General features: G+C 36.5%; 1 protein-coding gene across 1 annotated transcript; it reads left to right on the top strand.

Moving 5' to 3' along the window:
• Positions 1 to 1,843: 1,843 nt before the first annotated feature.
• Positions 1,844 to 12,572, top strand: LOC132133058 (iron-responsive element-binding protein 2-like). The gene is made up of 21 exons (XM_059545752.1): positions 1,844 to 1,968; positions 4,738 to 4,833; positions 4,980 to 5,145; positions 5,348 to 5,485; positions 5,737 to 5,979; positions 6,071 to 6,140; positions 6,266 to 6,449; positions 6,529 to 6,668; positions 6,766 to 6,937; positions 7,028 to 7,128; positions 7,830 to 7,946; positions 8,052 to 8,211; positions 8,294 to 8,429; positions 9,137 to 9,221; positions 9,303 to 9,584; positions 9,718 to 9,822; positions 10,300 to 10,442; positions 10,624 to 10,771; positions 10,854 to 10,976; positions 11,089 to 11,274; positions 12,104 to 12,572. Exons 1-21 carry the CDS (start codon positions 1,944 to 1,946, stop codon positions 12,215 to 12,217), a joined length of 2,934 nt encoding a protein of 977 aa, XP_059401735.1. The 5' UTR covers positions 1,844 to 1,943; the 3' UTR covers positions 12,218 to 12,572.
• Positions 12,573 to 13,882: the final 1,310 nt, after the last annotated feature.

Below are 13,882 nucleotides of genomic sequence, written 5' to 3'. Positions count from 1 at the left end.
ACATGTTCTCGTTCTTCCGATCATGTAACAGATGTGATGATCTCACTTCCTGTCAGATGACGTGAAGAGAGAGAGAGAGAAAAAAAGACAGTGCCTTGGTGAGACCCCACACGCCCTCTACAGCACAGACGAGCGACCTTCAACCTGCAAACAACTAGCAACGCTTAAATCCAGAGTAATAATGACATGGTAAACCATTTTAATATAGAAAAATGGCTCATTCAGAATTCATTATGGTTCTGAGTACATTAACATAGAATGAGCAAATATTATTATTAAGCAAAGTCATGCTGATGATTAACAATGTGAATAACATCAGAGGTTAGGCAATTATAATACACAGGTTATTTACATACAGATGTCTTAAAGATAAAGTAGCAAAAACAACTTAATTGAGAGGATCAGAAAACGTCACAAAGCTGGACTTCTATAGCTTGATAAATGGACTTAAAGATGAATAAAAAATTATGCTTATGTATGATAATACATTAATATATTAAATCTTTGTTATTTTAGTATTGATATACCATTTGTTTTTGTTAATATTTTTAATTCATTTTTTATATATAATTTATTTTTAGCTCAATGTTTAGTCATTTTTGTCTATAACAGTTTTTACATTTAGTATTAGTTATTTTAATACTTCAAGTTAAACTAAAAGTAAATGATAAATGGTGTCATGCCTACTTGCCAAAATATGAGTTATAGTCATTATATGAGTCATTATATTTTATTTTATTTCAGCTAACATTTACTTTATTTCAAGTATTGTTTAACCCTGATTTAAAAAGATGTATTGTATACATTTTAAAATGATAAATAAATAAAAATGAAAAATATTGTCTTTAATACACTGCTGTTTGGGTTGTTTGGGGTCAGTGTGATTTTGTTGTGAATTTTATTTTATATTTTTTTTAGGACTGAACATTTAAAATGTAACAACATATTTCTGTTTCAAATAAATGCCATTCTTCTGAACTTTCCATTCATCAAATCCTAACAGAATTATAACAATAACGTCTGGAGCATCAAATCAGCATATTAGAATGGTTTCTAAAGGATAATGTGACACTGAAGAAGAAAAAAAGAACATTTAGCTTTACATCACAGGAATAAATGACATTTAACAATTATTTCAGAGTATTTTCTACTGTGCATTTGATCACATAAAAGTCTTGGTAAGCATAAGACACTTTTTTTTTTCAAAAAAGCAAAAAATCTTCCCGCCCCTAACCTTTAAATGGTACACTTAAATAACAACAATAAATGCTATGAATCACAGAAGGTTATGGGTGAGTCTGTACCTGTACTCGGGCATTTCCAACTTAAACTGTTATCAGTTTTGAATGCTTTGGTCCAAAGACTTGGCACTTGGCAGATTATTGTAGAAGTGATAAAAGTTATAAAGATTATATAACAAAAAAAGGTATTGAAGTTTAAAAATATAAAATAAAACAATTAAAATATTTATATTTTATATGAAATATATATTTTACAAAACATGTTTTACTCTAAAACCACTAAATAATCCAAACCAAAATTCTGAACAAGTTATGTTCCAAATTTGAGGTTAATATCTAAAAAAAAGAGCTTTCAGTGAGATTTTTTTTGGGCGTAGTACCAAGCTTTTCCACTAGGTGACCCCTCAAACCCCACTAGTAACAATTTAAGGGCGTCTTCATTTCCATAAATGGTAGATAGATAGAAAATGTTTAACATTACTAAATAGACAGGATCATTAAAACATACCGTATATCCGCTTTTATTTCCATTGTGGATAAAACATGATTACAGGTAGAGTAGAAGATACAGTTTGTTGATTGGTCAACGCTGTGCTCAGTGCTGTACTCTGATTGGACAGTTCTCTGGGAGGTTCTGCGTGCTGATTGGCTAGCTGTCATGGCCCCAGCGAGAGCGGAGTCGTGTTAATTTTAGGAGCCATCATGGCGCTCGGTTCACCTCAGCACGGTAAGGACTGTTTTTACTGACAAAAACAACAATATTTGTCTAATTTGCACTCTGACATATATATATATAACATTTCACACAATTGTGTGTTAAAACAGTTCTTAAATATTTACTGTTAGAAGGATGAAACAGGCGGCGTTGTCGTTAGCAGTGCGGCTAGCGACGAGAGAGCGACTGACATCCAGCTCAAGCACAAACTGATGTGTATCAAAACCTAGAGAGCTTGACAGCAACTGTTTTTTTGCGTGTAGGTTGCCTAGAATATTGTCTAGGCAGGAAGCTCGTTTAGAATTGAGACACTTAGCTTGTTTTATGTACGATGCTCGATTATTATGTATTGTTTGCAATAACACGTGCACCATGCTTTTTGAACATGTACCATGACTTCCCGTTGTGTTCTTACCCTTGTTTTACTATGTAAATACCGTAGTATGTGAATATGGTAATCATTCAGTACTTTTATGTGCATACATTTGATTAGTAGTATTATTAGCGTTTTCTGTCAATATACTATAGGACTTTAAGGGCAAAGCACAGCCTTTCTCTGCAGTTATTCAAAATATCTTAATAGTTTTACAATTGCTTGTAACAAAACCTCTTGATGAGGTTGTTTTAAATGCTACACAATTTTTATAAATGGGACAAATGGTGTCTTCAAATGAACAAAATGTCCACAAAACTGGAAAATCTACATTGAGGGAAACATTGGAAGAGAATTATCCTTGTCTTAATTAGATCTACAATGCAACAGGTTTCTTTTAGAAGTAAAAGGTGTATAATTATATTTAACCTGTTAAGTGTCACTGGCCCACCGTTGGGCCCACTTACCATGATGTGTTTTAAACCGTAAACATGTAGAACCTAAAGTAATCTTGACATACCATTGGATAGCTTAAAGATAGTAGTTTTGATATTTGATGACTGATTTTTGAAATATTTTACAGAGCAACTGTAATCTATTAATATGCAAGAAGAGCACTTGTTAGAGTCAGAGAGTGCATTTGAAATAGTGATGCATAGATGAAATCATGAAAAATCTGTAAAAAATCTTTATTCATTTTTATGGAGAGTGTTCAAAAGATAACATGCATTTTATTTTTATTTTTTTGAGAAAAAAAGGTCTAAAAGTATTTTGAATATATAGAAAAAACTATTTATCCTTTTTTGATGCATTATGAACTATAATGCAAGTCCAGAGTTCTCGTAGCATTGAAATCAAATACTGCCATACTGACCCTTAATATTTCTAAAAAAAAAAAATGAAGGCACCCTTAATTTGTTTCTAATGGGGTTAGATGGTTTTTTAGTGGAAAAGCTTGGTACTATGGCCAAACAAAATCTCACTGAAAGCTCATTTTTTGAGATATCAACCTCAAATTTGGAACATTAACTTGTTCAGAATTTTGGTTTTTATATTCTAGCTGTTTTAGAGTGAAACATGTTTTGTAAAATATATATTTTATATAAAATATAAATATTTTAATTATAAACATAAACTTAAACTTCCGTAACTCTTTTTGTTATATAATCTTTATAACTCTCTTCACTTCTGCAATATTCTGCCAAGTGTCTGCTTTACAAAGAACAACCTTAAGTCTGTGGACCAAACACAAAATTGATAACAGTTTAAGTTGGAAATGTCACTTTCACTTCTATGCTCAAAAAGTGGAACCGACAGTTAACAGGTTTACTGCATATTAGTTTTCATGTCAGTGGACTGAACCTTCTGTAATCTGATTTTCTGTTAGTGAGAGTGTTATTTACTTTTCCCACCCAGTGTCTTTATCTTCTATGTCATAAATCTAGATCATGGGTTTTGTGTGTTTGGATGTGGCAATGCAGGTTTTTGTTCCTTTGCTGCAGTTTCTGTTTAATCTAACCTAATCTAAGGCTTGCAGCAGGCAGCAGACGCAGGCTGTGAGTGATAAGCTTGTCTGTGCGTGTTTATCCTGCATACATGCAGTCATACAGGGTCACGATATACTGCTGTGCATCAAGAATAGTGTGTATATATCATGCCCAGGGATGAGGATGTGGTTTCGTTGAGCTCTCTTTGATTAGTGAACTGTCAGACTTTTGCTCAATTGAATGAGTCCTTACTGATTAAAAGTGTTCATTTATCTGAACCGTGATAACAAAACTCATTGACAATAGACTGCTTGGTAACACACAACAAAGAACAAAATGTTTTTTTGTTGTTGTGGTTTCCATTTTTTTTTTTAGTTTTGTATTGAAAATAGACAGCTGCCTTTTACCATGAGAGAAAATGTGAAAATGGTTTATTATTGTTCTCCATAACCAAGAGAGCTACTGTTTCTTGGCACAGCTAGGAAATGCAAATACGTAATCATAATATGCTTCTGTAAATGTCAGTGTTCAGCTTTGAACATGGATTGTGATTGTGTCACTTTCATTTATCTCTTTCTTTTGTTGCATCCCTAAATTGAATGTTCACATGTCATTTAATGCTTGCGTTTCTGCCCTGAATGGAAGTGAATTGGGCTTGTAAGCTTTCAGTACTCATTGCCAAAAGATACACTCTATTGAAGTTATATTATGAGGCTTTAGATGATGGTCTGCTGTTATCTGGGCCAGTTTTGATTCTGTCTGGTCGTTGCAGGTGCACAGTCAAAGCCAAACCAAAATCCAGATAAGATTAATGAGGTTCAAACACACAAGCCATTATTTTCCTGTCACTGTTATGTAAATGACATTCATTTATCTGCTCAGCCTCGCAAAATCCTCAATAAGGTCTTTTATTCTATACAGAACATCCGTTCTGCCATTTGATCGACACTCTCCAGAGCGAACAGTATGCAGAGCGGCGATATTTTAACCCACAGAAGCTGAGTGATGTCAGATACGGTGAGATAATGCTTTAATGGAATTAAATCGTGCACAGACGCAAGTGACATCATTGCTGACATCACTTGTTATATATAAATAAAAAAAAAAACATGAAATTAAACTCAGTGGATTTCAGATGTAAAATAAAGTCTTGTCTCCTTTAGAGAAACTGCCGTTCTGTATGCGGGTTCTCCTGGAGTCCACCATACGCAAGTGTGACGGGTTCTACATAAAGACAGATGATGTTTCCAGTATTCTGGACTGGCAGAAGCAGCAGAACCAGGCCGAGGTTGCGTTCTCACCTGCCAGGGTTCTGTTACAGGATTTTACGTGAGTAATCGACTAGGGCAGCACAATTTGTTTTTACCTCCTGATAAAAATTGTGATTGCTATTAAAATTGTGATTTAAAAAAAAATTTAATTTAAAGATTAGATAAAAAAATTAAAGAATAACAGCCCTATCTTCATTTGCATGCTAACTGGGCCTGTTCATAAGGCTGGATATGTCCTGATAGCACAACTGTGTTCACAGGGGAATTCCTGCTATGGTGGATCTGGCAGCTATGAGAGATGCTTTAGCTAAACAGGGGGTCGATCCGAACTTGGTGAACCCCAGATGCCCCACAGACCTCATCGTAGATCATTCTCTCCAGATTGACTACAGCAAATGGTGAGAGTGAACTCAAAGGTTTAAGGACAGATTAAGGCAGTATTTATGTTTTAAAACCCAATAATTACAGAATTAACACAAACGATGATTACGCCCAGAACTCCCAACGTACACAGTCATTAGGGTGATAATGTATTGTGCTACTGTTTTTGTGAAAACAATCTCTTTTTATGCGCTTAACCAGGCATGATGCAACAAGTTGTCACAATAAAGCAACAAAACTGCTAACAAGCGTTTGCCTGATTTCTCAGTGCCATCCAGAGCCCTCCAAGTCCCGTGGATGAGAGTCATGGTGCCACCGTCAGATCTCCTGCCGGACGACCATCTCCACGAGGGAGCAGCAGCATCGGCAGTCACTGTGCAGGTCAACGACCGGGTCATCGGGGCGGCTGCAGTAAAGCCTCCTGCTCGGACCCCCCCAGTGGCAGAAGCACAGCAGTACAGATAGAGAATACACCCCTCCTATGCCCCTTCCACCTACAGCCCGTGTCAGAGTATGTCTACACCTCACACACACACACACACTAACACAAGCTCTCTTCACATTAATCTGTCTGCATTCTCTGATGTCTGTCTGACACACAGGCCTGAAACGGTGATCAGAAACCAAGAGATGGAGCTAATCCGAAACAAAGAGAGGCTCCAGTTCTTTAAGGTGAGTTTTCAAAACTCTCTATGATTTCTATATACATGAAAACAACATTAAACACCAATCACATCACATTCAAGTTATAATAAAAACCATACATAAGTCTTGTTTTTCACAATTCTTTCCTCCAGTGGTGCTCAAAAGCCTTTAAAAACATCAACGTAGTCCCGCCAGACATCAACACAGTGCATCAGCTGAATCTAGAGTACCTGTGTCAGGTGGTACAGGAAGGGGAGGGGTTTATTTATCCTGACAGCATGGTGGGAACGGACTCCCACACAACCATGATCAACGGCCTCGGGATCTTAGGATGGGGTGAGCATGATGTCAGTTATTGTTATATCTTCTGTCTTGTTTATCTCACAGTGTCTCACTCTCATGCTCTCTCTCTCAGGAGTTGGAGGTATTGAATCAGAGGCGGTCATGTTAGGTCAGCCAGTGTCTTTGACTCTGCCACAGGTCGTTGGATGTAAACTCGTGGGGACCATCAATCCTCTTGCCACATCCATTGATATCGTACTTGGCATTACAAAGGTACAGTGAAGCCCTTGTTTCCTTAATGTATGACATCATCAGTGAATGTGCAAATCTCAATGATGTTTCATGCACTGATCTGATCTTTGTGTATCAGCATCTGCGTCAGGCAGGAATCGGCGGGAAGTTTGTGGAGTTCTTTGGGCCTGGTGTACAGCAGCTCTCGGCTCCCGATCGGACCACCATAGCTAACATGTGCCCCGAGTACAACGCCACCGTGAGCTTCTTTCCTGTGGATGACATCACCCTTCAGCACTTTAAACACACCAGTAGGGACCATACTGTGTACTTTAGATACAGCTTGAAGCTTCAAGCGTTTGTAAGGATGTAACTTGATGCAAAAATGTATTTCTTATCAGTTTGCAGTGTGGAGAAGCTTGTGGTTTTAGAAGACTATCTGAAGGCTATCAAACTCTTCAGAAGCTACAGTGACCAATCAGAAGAGCCACAGTATTCAGAGGTTGGTTCATTCAGATTTAATGAGCATTTTGAGAAGTAAACAGGTTGTTTTTGCTCCTCTACCTTTTGTGTGTCTTTATACACAATCGTTTAAGAGTTTGGGGACTTTTTGAAAAGTTTCTTATGCTCAAATAAGGGGAATAAAAGTAAAAATATTGTTACATTTTAAGATAACTGTTTTCATTGTACTTTAAAATGTAATTTATTCCTGTGATGCAAAGTTGAATTTTCAGCATCATTACTCCAGTCTTCATGATCCTTGGGAGCCCTCCCATAGGAGCACAGTCTGGGTGTTGGTTTTTTTTTCCCTCTCTTTCCTAATGTTTTGCTGTTGTCTCTTCCCATGTCTACTGTATTTCGTTGCCTTGTGCCCACTTGTGCAATGACAATAAAGTTGAATCTAATCTAATCCTTCAGAAATCATTCTAATATGCTGATCTGCTGCTCAAGAAACCATTCTTATTATTATAAATTTTGAAACCAGTTCAGATCAGGATTCTTTGATAAGCAAAGTTCAAAAAAGCATTTGAAAAAGAGATTGGATATGTAACTTTAATTACTCTTTATTTTCACTAATCCCAAACTTTTGAATGAACTGTAAATAAATGACAAACCTTCACATGTGAAATGAGTAACTAGAAAAGCAAAAAAAAAAAGTAAAGCCTTTGCCCGCTAAGTCATGTGATGCGGTTTGTATAATAGGTGATCGAGATGAACCTGAGTTCAATTGTGCCTCATGTCAGCGGACCCAAACGGCCGCAGGACAGAGTTGCTGTGACTTGCATGAAGGAAGACTTTATCAACTGCCTGAATGAGAAGGTGAATGCACCCATTACCACATTAAATTGCTACCAACTTGGTTGCAAAGTACCTTTGACATAACTAATACCTGTATATGTTTTTGTGCTTTATATGTATGTGTAGGTGGGTTTTAAGGGCTTCCACATATCCAAAGAGAAGCAGGCAACTCAGGTCTCGTTCCTGCACGAGGGGGCCGAGTACAACCTGGCGCATGGATCTGTCGTCATCGCTGCTGTCATCAGCTGCACCAATAACTGCAACCCGTCTGTCATGCTGGCCGCAGGTCAGATGTCAACACGCCTCTAGATCTGTTGTTAGCTGTTTGCACAGTGTTAAGTGCATCACACATGTATGTCTTTGTTCAGGTCTACTGGCGAAGAAAGCCATTGAGGCTGGTCTGGTGGTAAAACCGTATATCAGGACCAGTCTGGTGCCTGGCAGTGGAACTGTCACACATTATCTGAACACCAGTGGAGTCCTGCCCTACCTCGGGAAACTTGGGTACACACTCCATACACACCATATATACACATACTCACTCACACATAGCAAGGTTATTGTTAACATAAGCTATCATTAAAATACAAAACTCTACTTAAGTGATATAATATGTATAAAATGGTATGTAATAAGATATATAATGGAAAAATGTTGAACATCACTACTAATTATTGTTGTAATTTTTTTTGTGTGTTTTTTTTTTTTTTTTGGTGTCTAGTTTTTTCTTAGTGCTTTTGTGTACCACTTCTATAATATAAAACATTATATTATTTTCTGTTATTGATGTGTTACAATAACTTTTCCTATTATATAAGATATATAATTTTTTTTAATTATTATTATTATTCGTGTAACTTCATGTAAACCTTTTTTATTTATTATGCAGAAAACACAATTTAATGTGTATAAATAGTATAATTAAAAAAAAACTTTATTAGTGAAACCACATAGGTAATCATTAATGAAAGCTATCACTAAATAAAAAATATATAAAATGTGTAATAAAAATATTTAATAATGTAATATATTTAAATAAGAAAGTTTATTTCTTTCACATAAAGAAAACAAAATGCATTTTACATTTAATATAGATAGTTTATTTACCAAAAATAAATGGGATTTTGACACTTATTTTAGTTTTGTTATACATAAACACATTAACAGTTGACTAAATACGTATGCCTTTTGATGTTTGATTGTGTTTTCAGGTTCGAGGTGGTGGGTTATGGATGTGCCACTTGTGTGGGTAATACAGCACCTTTACCTGAGAGTGTGGTGGATGCCATTAAACAGGTGAGACAGTTTAATCTCTCATTTCTGCCTCACTCCCTCTCTCTTTGATCTGCTATGTATTAATCTGTATGTTGTGTGCAGGGTGATTTGGTGGCATGTGGCGTGCTGTCAGGAAACAGGCATTTAGAGGGACGCCTGTGTGACTGTGTTCGGGCGAATTATTTGGCTTCACCTCCATTGGTGGTGGCGTATGCGATCGCAGGCACAGTCAGCATCAACCTGGAGACAGAGCCGCTGGGGGTGAACTCGGAGGGGAAGGATGTGTATCTGCGGGATATCTGGCCCTCCAAAGAAGAGGTGAACCACACGGAGGAGAACATCGTCATTGCCTCCATGTTCAAAGAGCTGAGGAGCCGGATGGAGGTATGAGGATTATCATAGCACATGTTCCCCACAAAATATTAACAGTATGCTTAATGTGAATTGATTGATTCACTGCATCAGTTGACTTATTAAAATTCTGTTAATACTGGCTGATTTGTGTGATTGTCTGCAGAAAGGAAGTACATTCTGGAACAGTTTAGAGTCTGCCGAATCTGCCCTCTTCCCGTGGGATCCCAAATCTACTTACATTCGATGTCCGTCCTTCTTCAGCAAACTGGTGAGTGTCATTCATTATTTTATTTTTGTTATTTTGTTTTTTAATTCATTTTTTTTATTTTTATAATTTCAGGAATTTTTATGTGACTTTTTTTAAATGTTATAAGTTTTCATTTTTTAAATATTTATATTAAGAAATTATATATTTTAAATTGTAAATATTTAATGTAATTTTTATTAAAGTAAGTTTGTCAAGTTACAAATTTTAAATATTTGTAAAAAAAAGTTTTTTTTTTTTGTAATTTCATCTAATTTTTATTCTATATATGCTATATTTTTTATTTAGCTTGAACGTTTTTCAATTTAAGTTTCTGCGATTTTTAGTATTCTGTAATTCAGCTTTATTTCAGTTAATGAAAGTGAAAGTGTAATAGCTTGTAACAGTAACTACACTAGTGTTATTCAGCTGCAGCTCTCCTCATGCTTTACGTTCACAGTATTTTGACACTAACATGGTCCCTGTTTCTCTTCATCTCAGTCTAAAGAGGCGTGCACTCCTCAGTCCATTGAGGGTGCATACCCGCTTCTCTTTCTGGGTGATAAAGTAACAACTGATCACATTTCTCCTGCGGGAAGCATCGCAAGAGTCAGCGCTGCTGCCAAATACCTGCAGAGCAAACGGTGAGATGATCTATAGGGGTTTTGGCACTGTTTCTTCTCAGTATGTTAATATATTAGTCCTTAAAATTATTTATTGTAATTTACATTACATTTTTGTAGTAAAAATGCTTTTTCATGAATATGTTAAGGATAAAGATGATTAAAAAAACTAAGTTCAGTTCCTATATATATTTGACTTCAGTTTGACCCCTCGTGAGTTCAATTCCTACGGCGCACGGAGAGGAAACGATGCTGTAATGACTCGAGGAACATTTGCCAGCACAAAGCTTCAAAACCGCCTCATGGGGAAAGCCGGACCCAAAACCTTGCACATTCCATCAGGACAGACGGTTAGTGACCAGACTAAACCAGTTTGAACACCATTCCTTCTGAATCTGAACTCATTGTTTGATGCACAATTTCTCATCACAGCTGGATGTGTTTGAAGCTGCTGAACGTTATCAGAAAGATGGTGTTCCTCTCATTATCCTGGCAGGAAAAGAGTACGGCTCTGGCAGCTCACGTGACTGGGCCGCCAAAGGACCTTATTTATTGGTACTGGTCCCATACTCCTTTTCGTGAGGAACCAGTTTTGTACTACACAATTTTCTGTGATTGATTCAGAGCAATCACTCAACATACGGACTCTCTTAACTGTGTTATATAGGGGGTCCGTGCGGTGATAGCGGAGAGCTTTGAGAAGATTCATAGGAATCATTTGGTGGGGATGGGAATCGCTCCGCTGCAGTTCCTGTCAGGACAGAATGCCGACTCACTGGAGCTGTGTGGAAAAGAGCGATTCACCATCAACATCCCACAGGAGCTCATACCCAGACAACAGCTCATAGTACAGGTAGAGCGACTCGCATCGGATAACACACATCAGTTCACTTCAGCATTTCTTTTGAGATGTGCTCGCAAATAGTGCAGAATAACAGCAAACCATTGTAGTCTGACTGACAAACAAACTGGTTCTTTTTAATGAATCAAAAACATTCAGAATAGCCAGTGTAGGCCAGGTGACCTCTTATGAAACTTTTTTTATGAATCAAAAACACACAATGTAGTCTGATACACATTCAAATGACACTTATGAACTAGTTCTTTTTAGCAAATCAAAAACACAGAACAACCATTGTAGTCTGATTTAAAAAAAAAAAAAAAATGTAGTGAATCCAAATCACAAACACATGACTCCTGAACCAGTTCATTGTAGTAAATCAAAACACAAAAGGCACAGTCATTGTAGTCCAATTCACAAACAAATGATGCTAATGAACCAGTTCTTTGTTGTGAATCAGAAACAAACAACAGAAGTTTAGTTTGATTCACAAACAAAATACACTTTGAACTGGTTGTTTAAATGAATCATTCAACAAGTCTCAATAAGTAATCTGTTAGATAAATAGCAATGGACCTACATATTTTCTGCCCTGCCATTATTAAAATTAATATATAGACGTTCAAAGTTTCCCTTATTATTTATAGCAATAGCTAAGAATTTATTTTTGCAAGAATTTATTTTTTGCTATTACATTATTAGATTGTTACCAAAGTAGAGAGCTTGTGAAACTAAATGTGTATCCATGTCCTGTCCTATTCTTAATTAAACTGCAGTTTGCTTTTACAAGCATATTTTTGTCCATGCAACATCTAATGTTCATGTCTGCCTTTGTTTCCAGACGAGCACAGGGAAGAGTTTCAGCGTCACGGCTCTTTTCGAGAGTGACATGGATGTGGCGTTTTTCAGACATGGAGGCATCCTGAAGTATGTAGCTCGTTCTCTTCTGCCGTAGTAGCACATCAGACTCATAGCCACGGAGATGCCAATGGACCTCTGATCAGAACAGCACCCCCCAGAGGCCTTATGAACTCTGAATGATGTGCCTCTTGTTTGCGAATTCTCCCGTCCCGGAGGACGTCATTATTTTGCACTTACAACAAATGTCCAACATTTCTCTCCAAATCAGTCTCTCCACACCCAGACGCGACTCTGCGTGTATTTACACGCTCTGGTTGTGGAGCATGAACTTTGGTAGGTTTGATTTGGACGTTTCGTATTGCAGTGCCTGCAATGTGTGTCAAGAAACTGTTCATCTGAACTGCGCTTTCAGTCCATGTGAAACTAATAAGGACGTGAAGACTGCATGACGACCTTTGCTCATTTTTTCATGGTGCTGATTTTGACACGGAGCCAATTTGACGGAGCGAAAGTGTCCACACATTCAAAGCTTTCCAGCACAGTTTGTTGCTTCTTCATTTCTCGTTTCTGTATGCACGTCCACATATTACCGTCACGACAAAAAAGCACTCTTCAATTTGATCCGATCCAGTAGAATATACTGATTTATTTATTATGATCGTCTATTTGTCTGGGAATATGAGCGACAGTGACTAAGGAAATAAGTCCACCCGTAAACATAATATATTAATCTGAGCTCACATTAGAGTGTGAATGATGGCTGGTTTTGGTACTATTAGTTCTCTTTTCCTTGTTGCAATGTTTGGCTTCAGTTTTTGTGTTCGGTATCATGTGAAGACAGTATGCAACTCTTCAGCACAGGGGTGAACGATGCAGTAGATATTAAAAATCATCTTTCTTTTCATAGATTATGCTGTTATTGTAAATAATTTTTAATAAATGATGAGATCAGCATGCTGAGTTTGTCTTTTCTGTATTTATAATACCATAGTCTATCATAGAGCACAATAAGTGTATTCCAAATCACAAACAAATGGCTTTTCTTTGAAACGGTTCTTTGTATTGAATCGAAATTATGAAAGAACTTATTACATTAAATAATGAATACTGAAAATTATTTAAAATATTTAAATATGCTTTTTAGAATAGATGTTTGGTTTAAAATATGCTGTGAAAATATTCATAGTTTGTACATTATTATAAAGTGTATAATAATGTAGCCTCCCTTACACTGGGGGCGCTGTAAAACTAAATTAATTTCTGTAGGATATATGCTAGAATTTTCAGTCTAGCTCACCCACTCTATTCAGCACAAAATACCTGGAAGCAGAGGGTAATCTGATTCAGAAAAAAATGGCTTTTGTGAACCAGTTCTTTTTAGTGAATCAAAAACGTACACTGTGGTCTGATTTCCCAAATACAGGATTCTTATGAACCACTTTTTTTGTGTGTGTGTTTTTGTTAGTGAAACGCATCAGTGCATAGTCTTTGAAAAAACTGATGTTCATAATTTGTAAACGCATTTAAATGGATTCTGATTTGCTATAGGCATAGATTATATCATTACTTAATTGATAATTTTTCTGTTTTATTTAATAATTCTATATATATAAAATACATTTACAGATTTCTGGACACTGGTGCAAATGTAGAGCAATTAGTGCTTGTTACAAGTAATAGTTTTAAGTTGACGTTAATAAACAAAAAAGCTGAACTGCATGCAAGCGCTACCGCTAAAGAAAGAGAACCAATCACAGAG

Source organism: Carassius carassius, chromosome 50 (assembly GCF_963082965.1).
Source record: "Carassius carassius chromosome 50, fCarCar2.1, whole genome shotgun sequence".
Classification (NCBI taxonomy): domain Eukaryota; kingdom Metazoa; phylum Chordata; class Actinopteri; order Cypriniformes; family Cyprinidae; genus Carassius; species Carassius carassius.
This window is presented reverse-complemented; position numbering and strand designations above follow the sequence as displayed.

Excerpts from the sequence above, each read along its gene's own strand:
- LOC132133058 (XM_059545752.1), top strand. The coding sequence starts at position 1,944 with ATGGCGCTCGGTTCACCTCAGCACG. Across the intron at positions 7,947-8,051 it reads TCAACTGCCTGAATGAGAAG|GTGGGTTTTAAGGGCTTCCA; the intron begins GTGAATGCACCC and ends ATGTATGTGTAG. Across the intron at positions 9,585-9,717 it reads AGCTGAGGAGCCGGATGGAG|AAAGGAAGTACATTCTGGAA; the intron begins GTATGAGGATTA and ends GATTGTCTGCAG.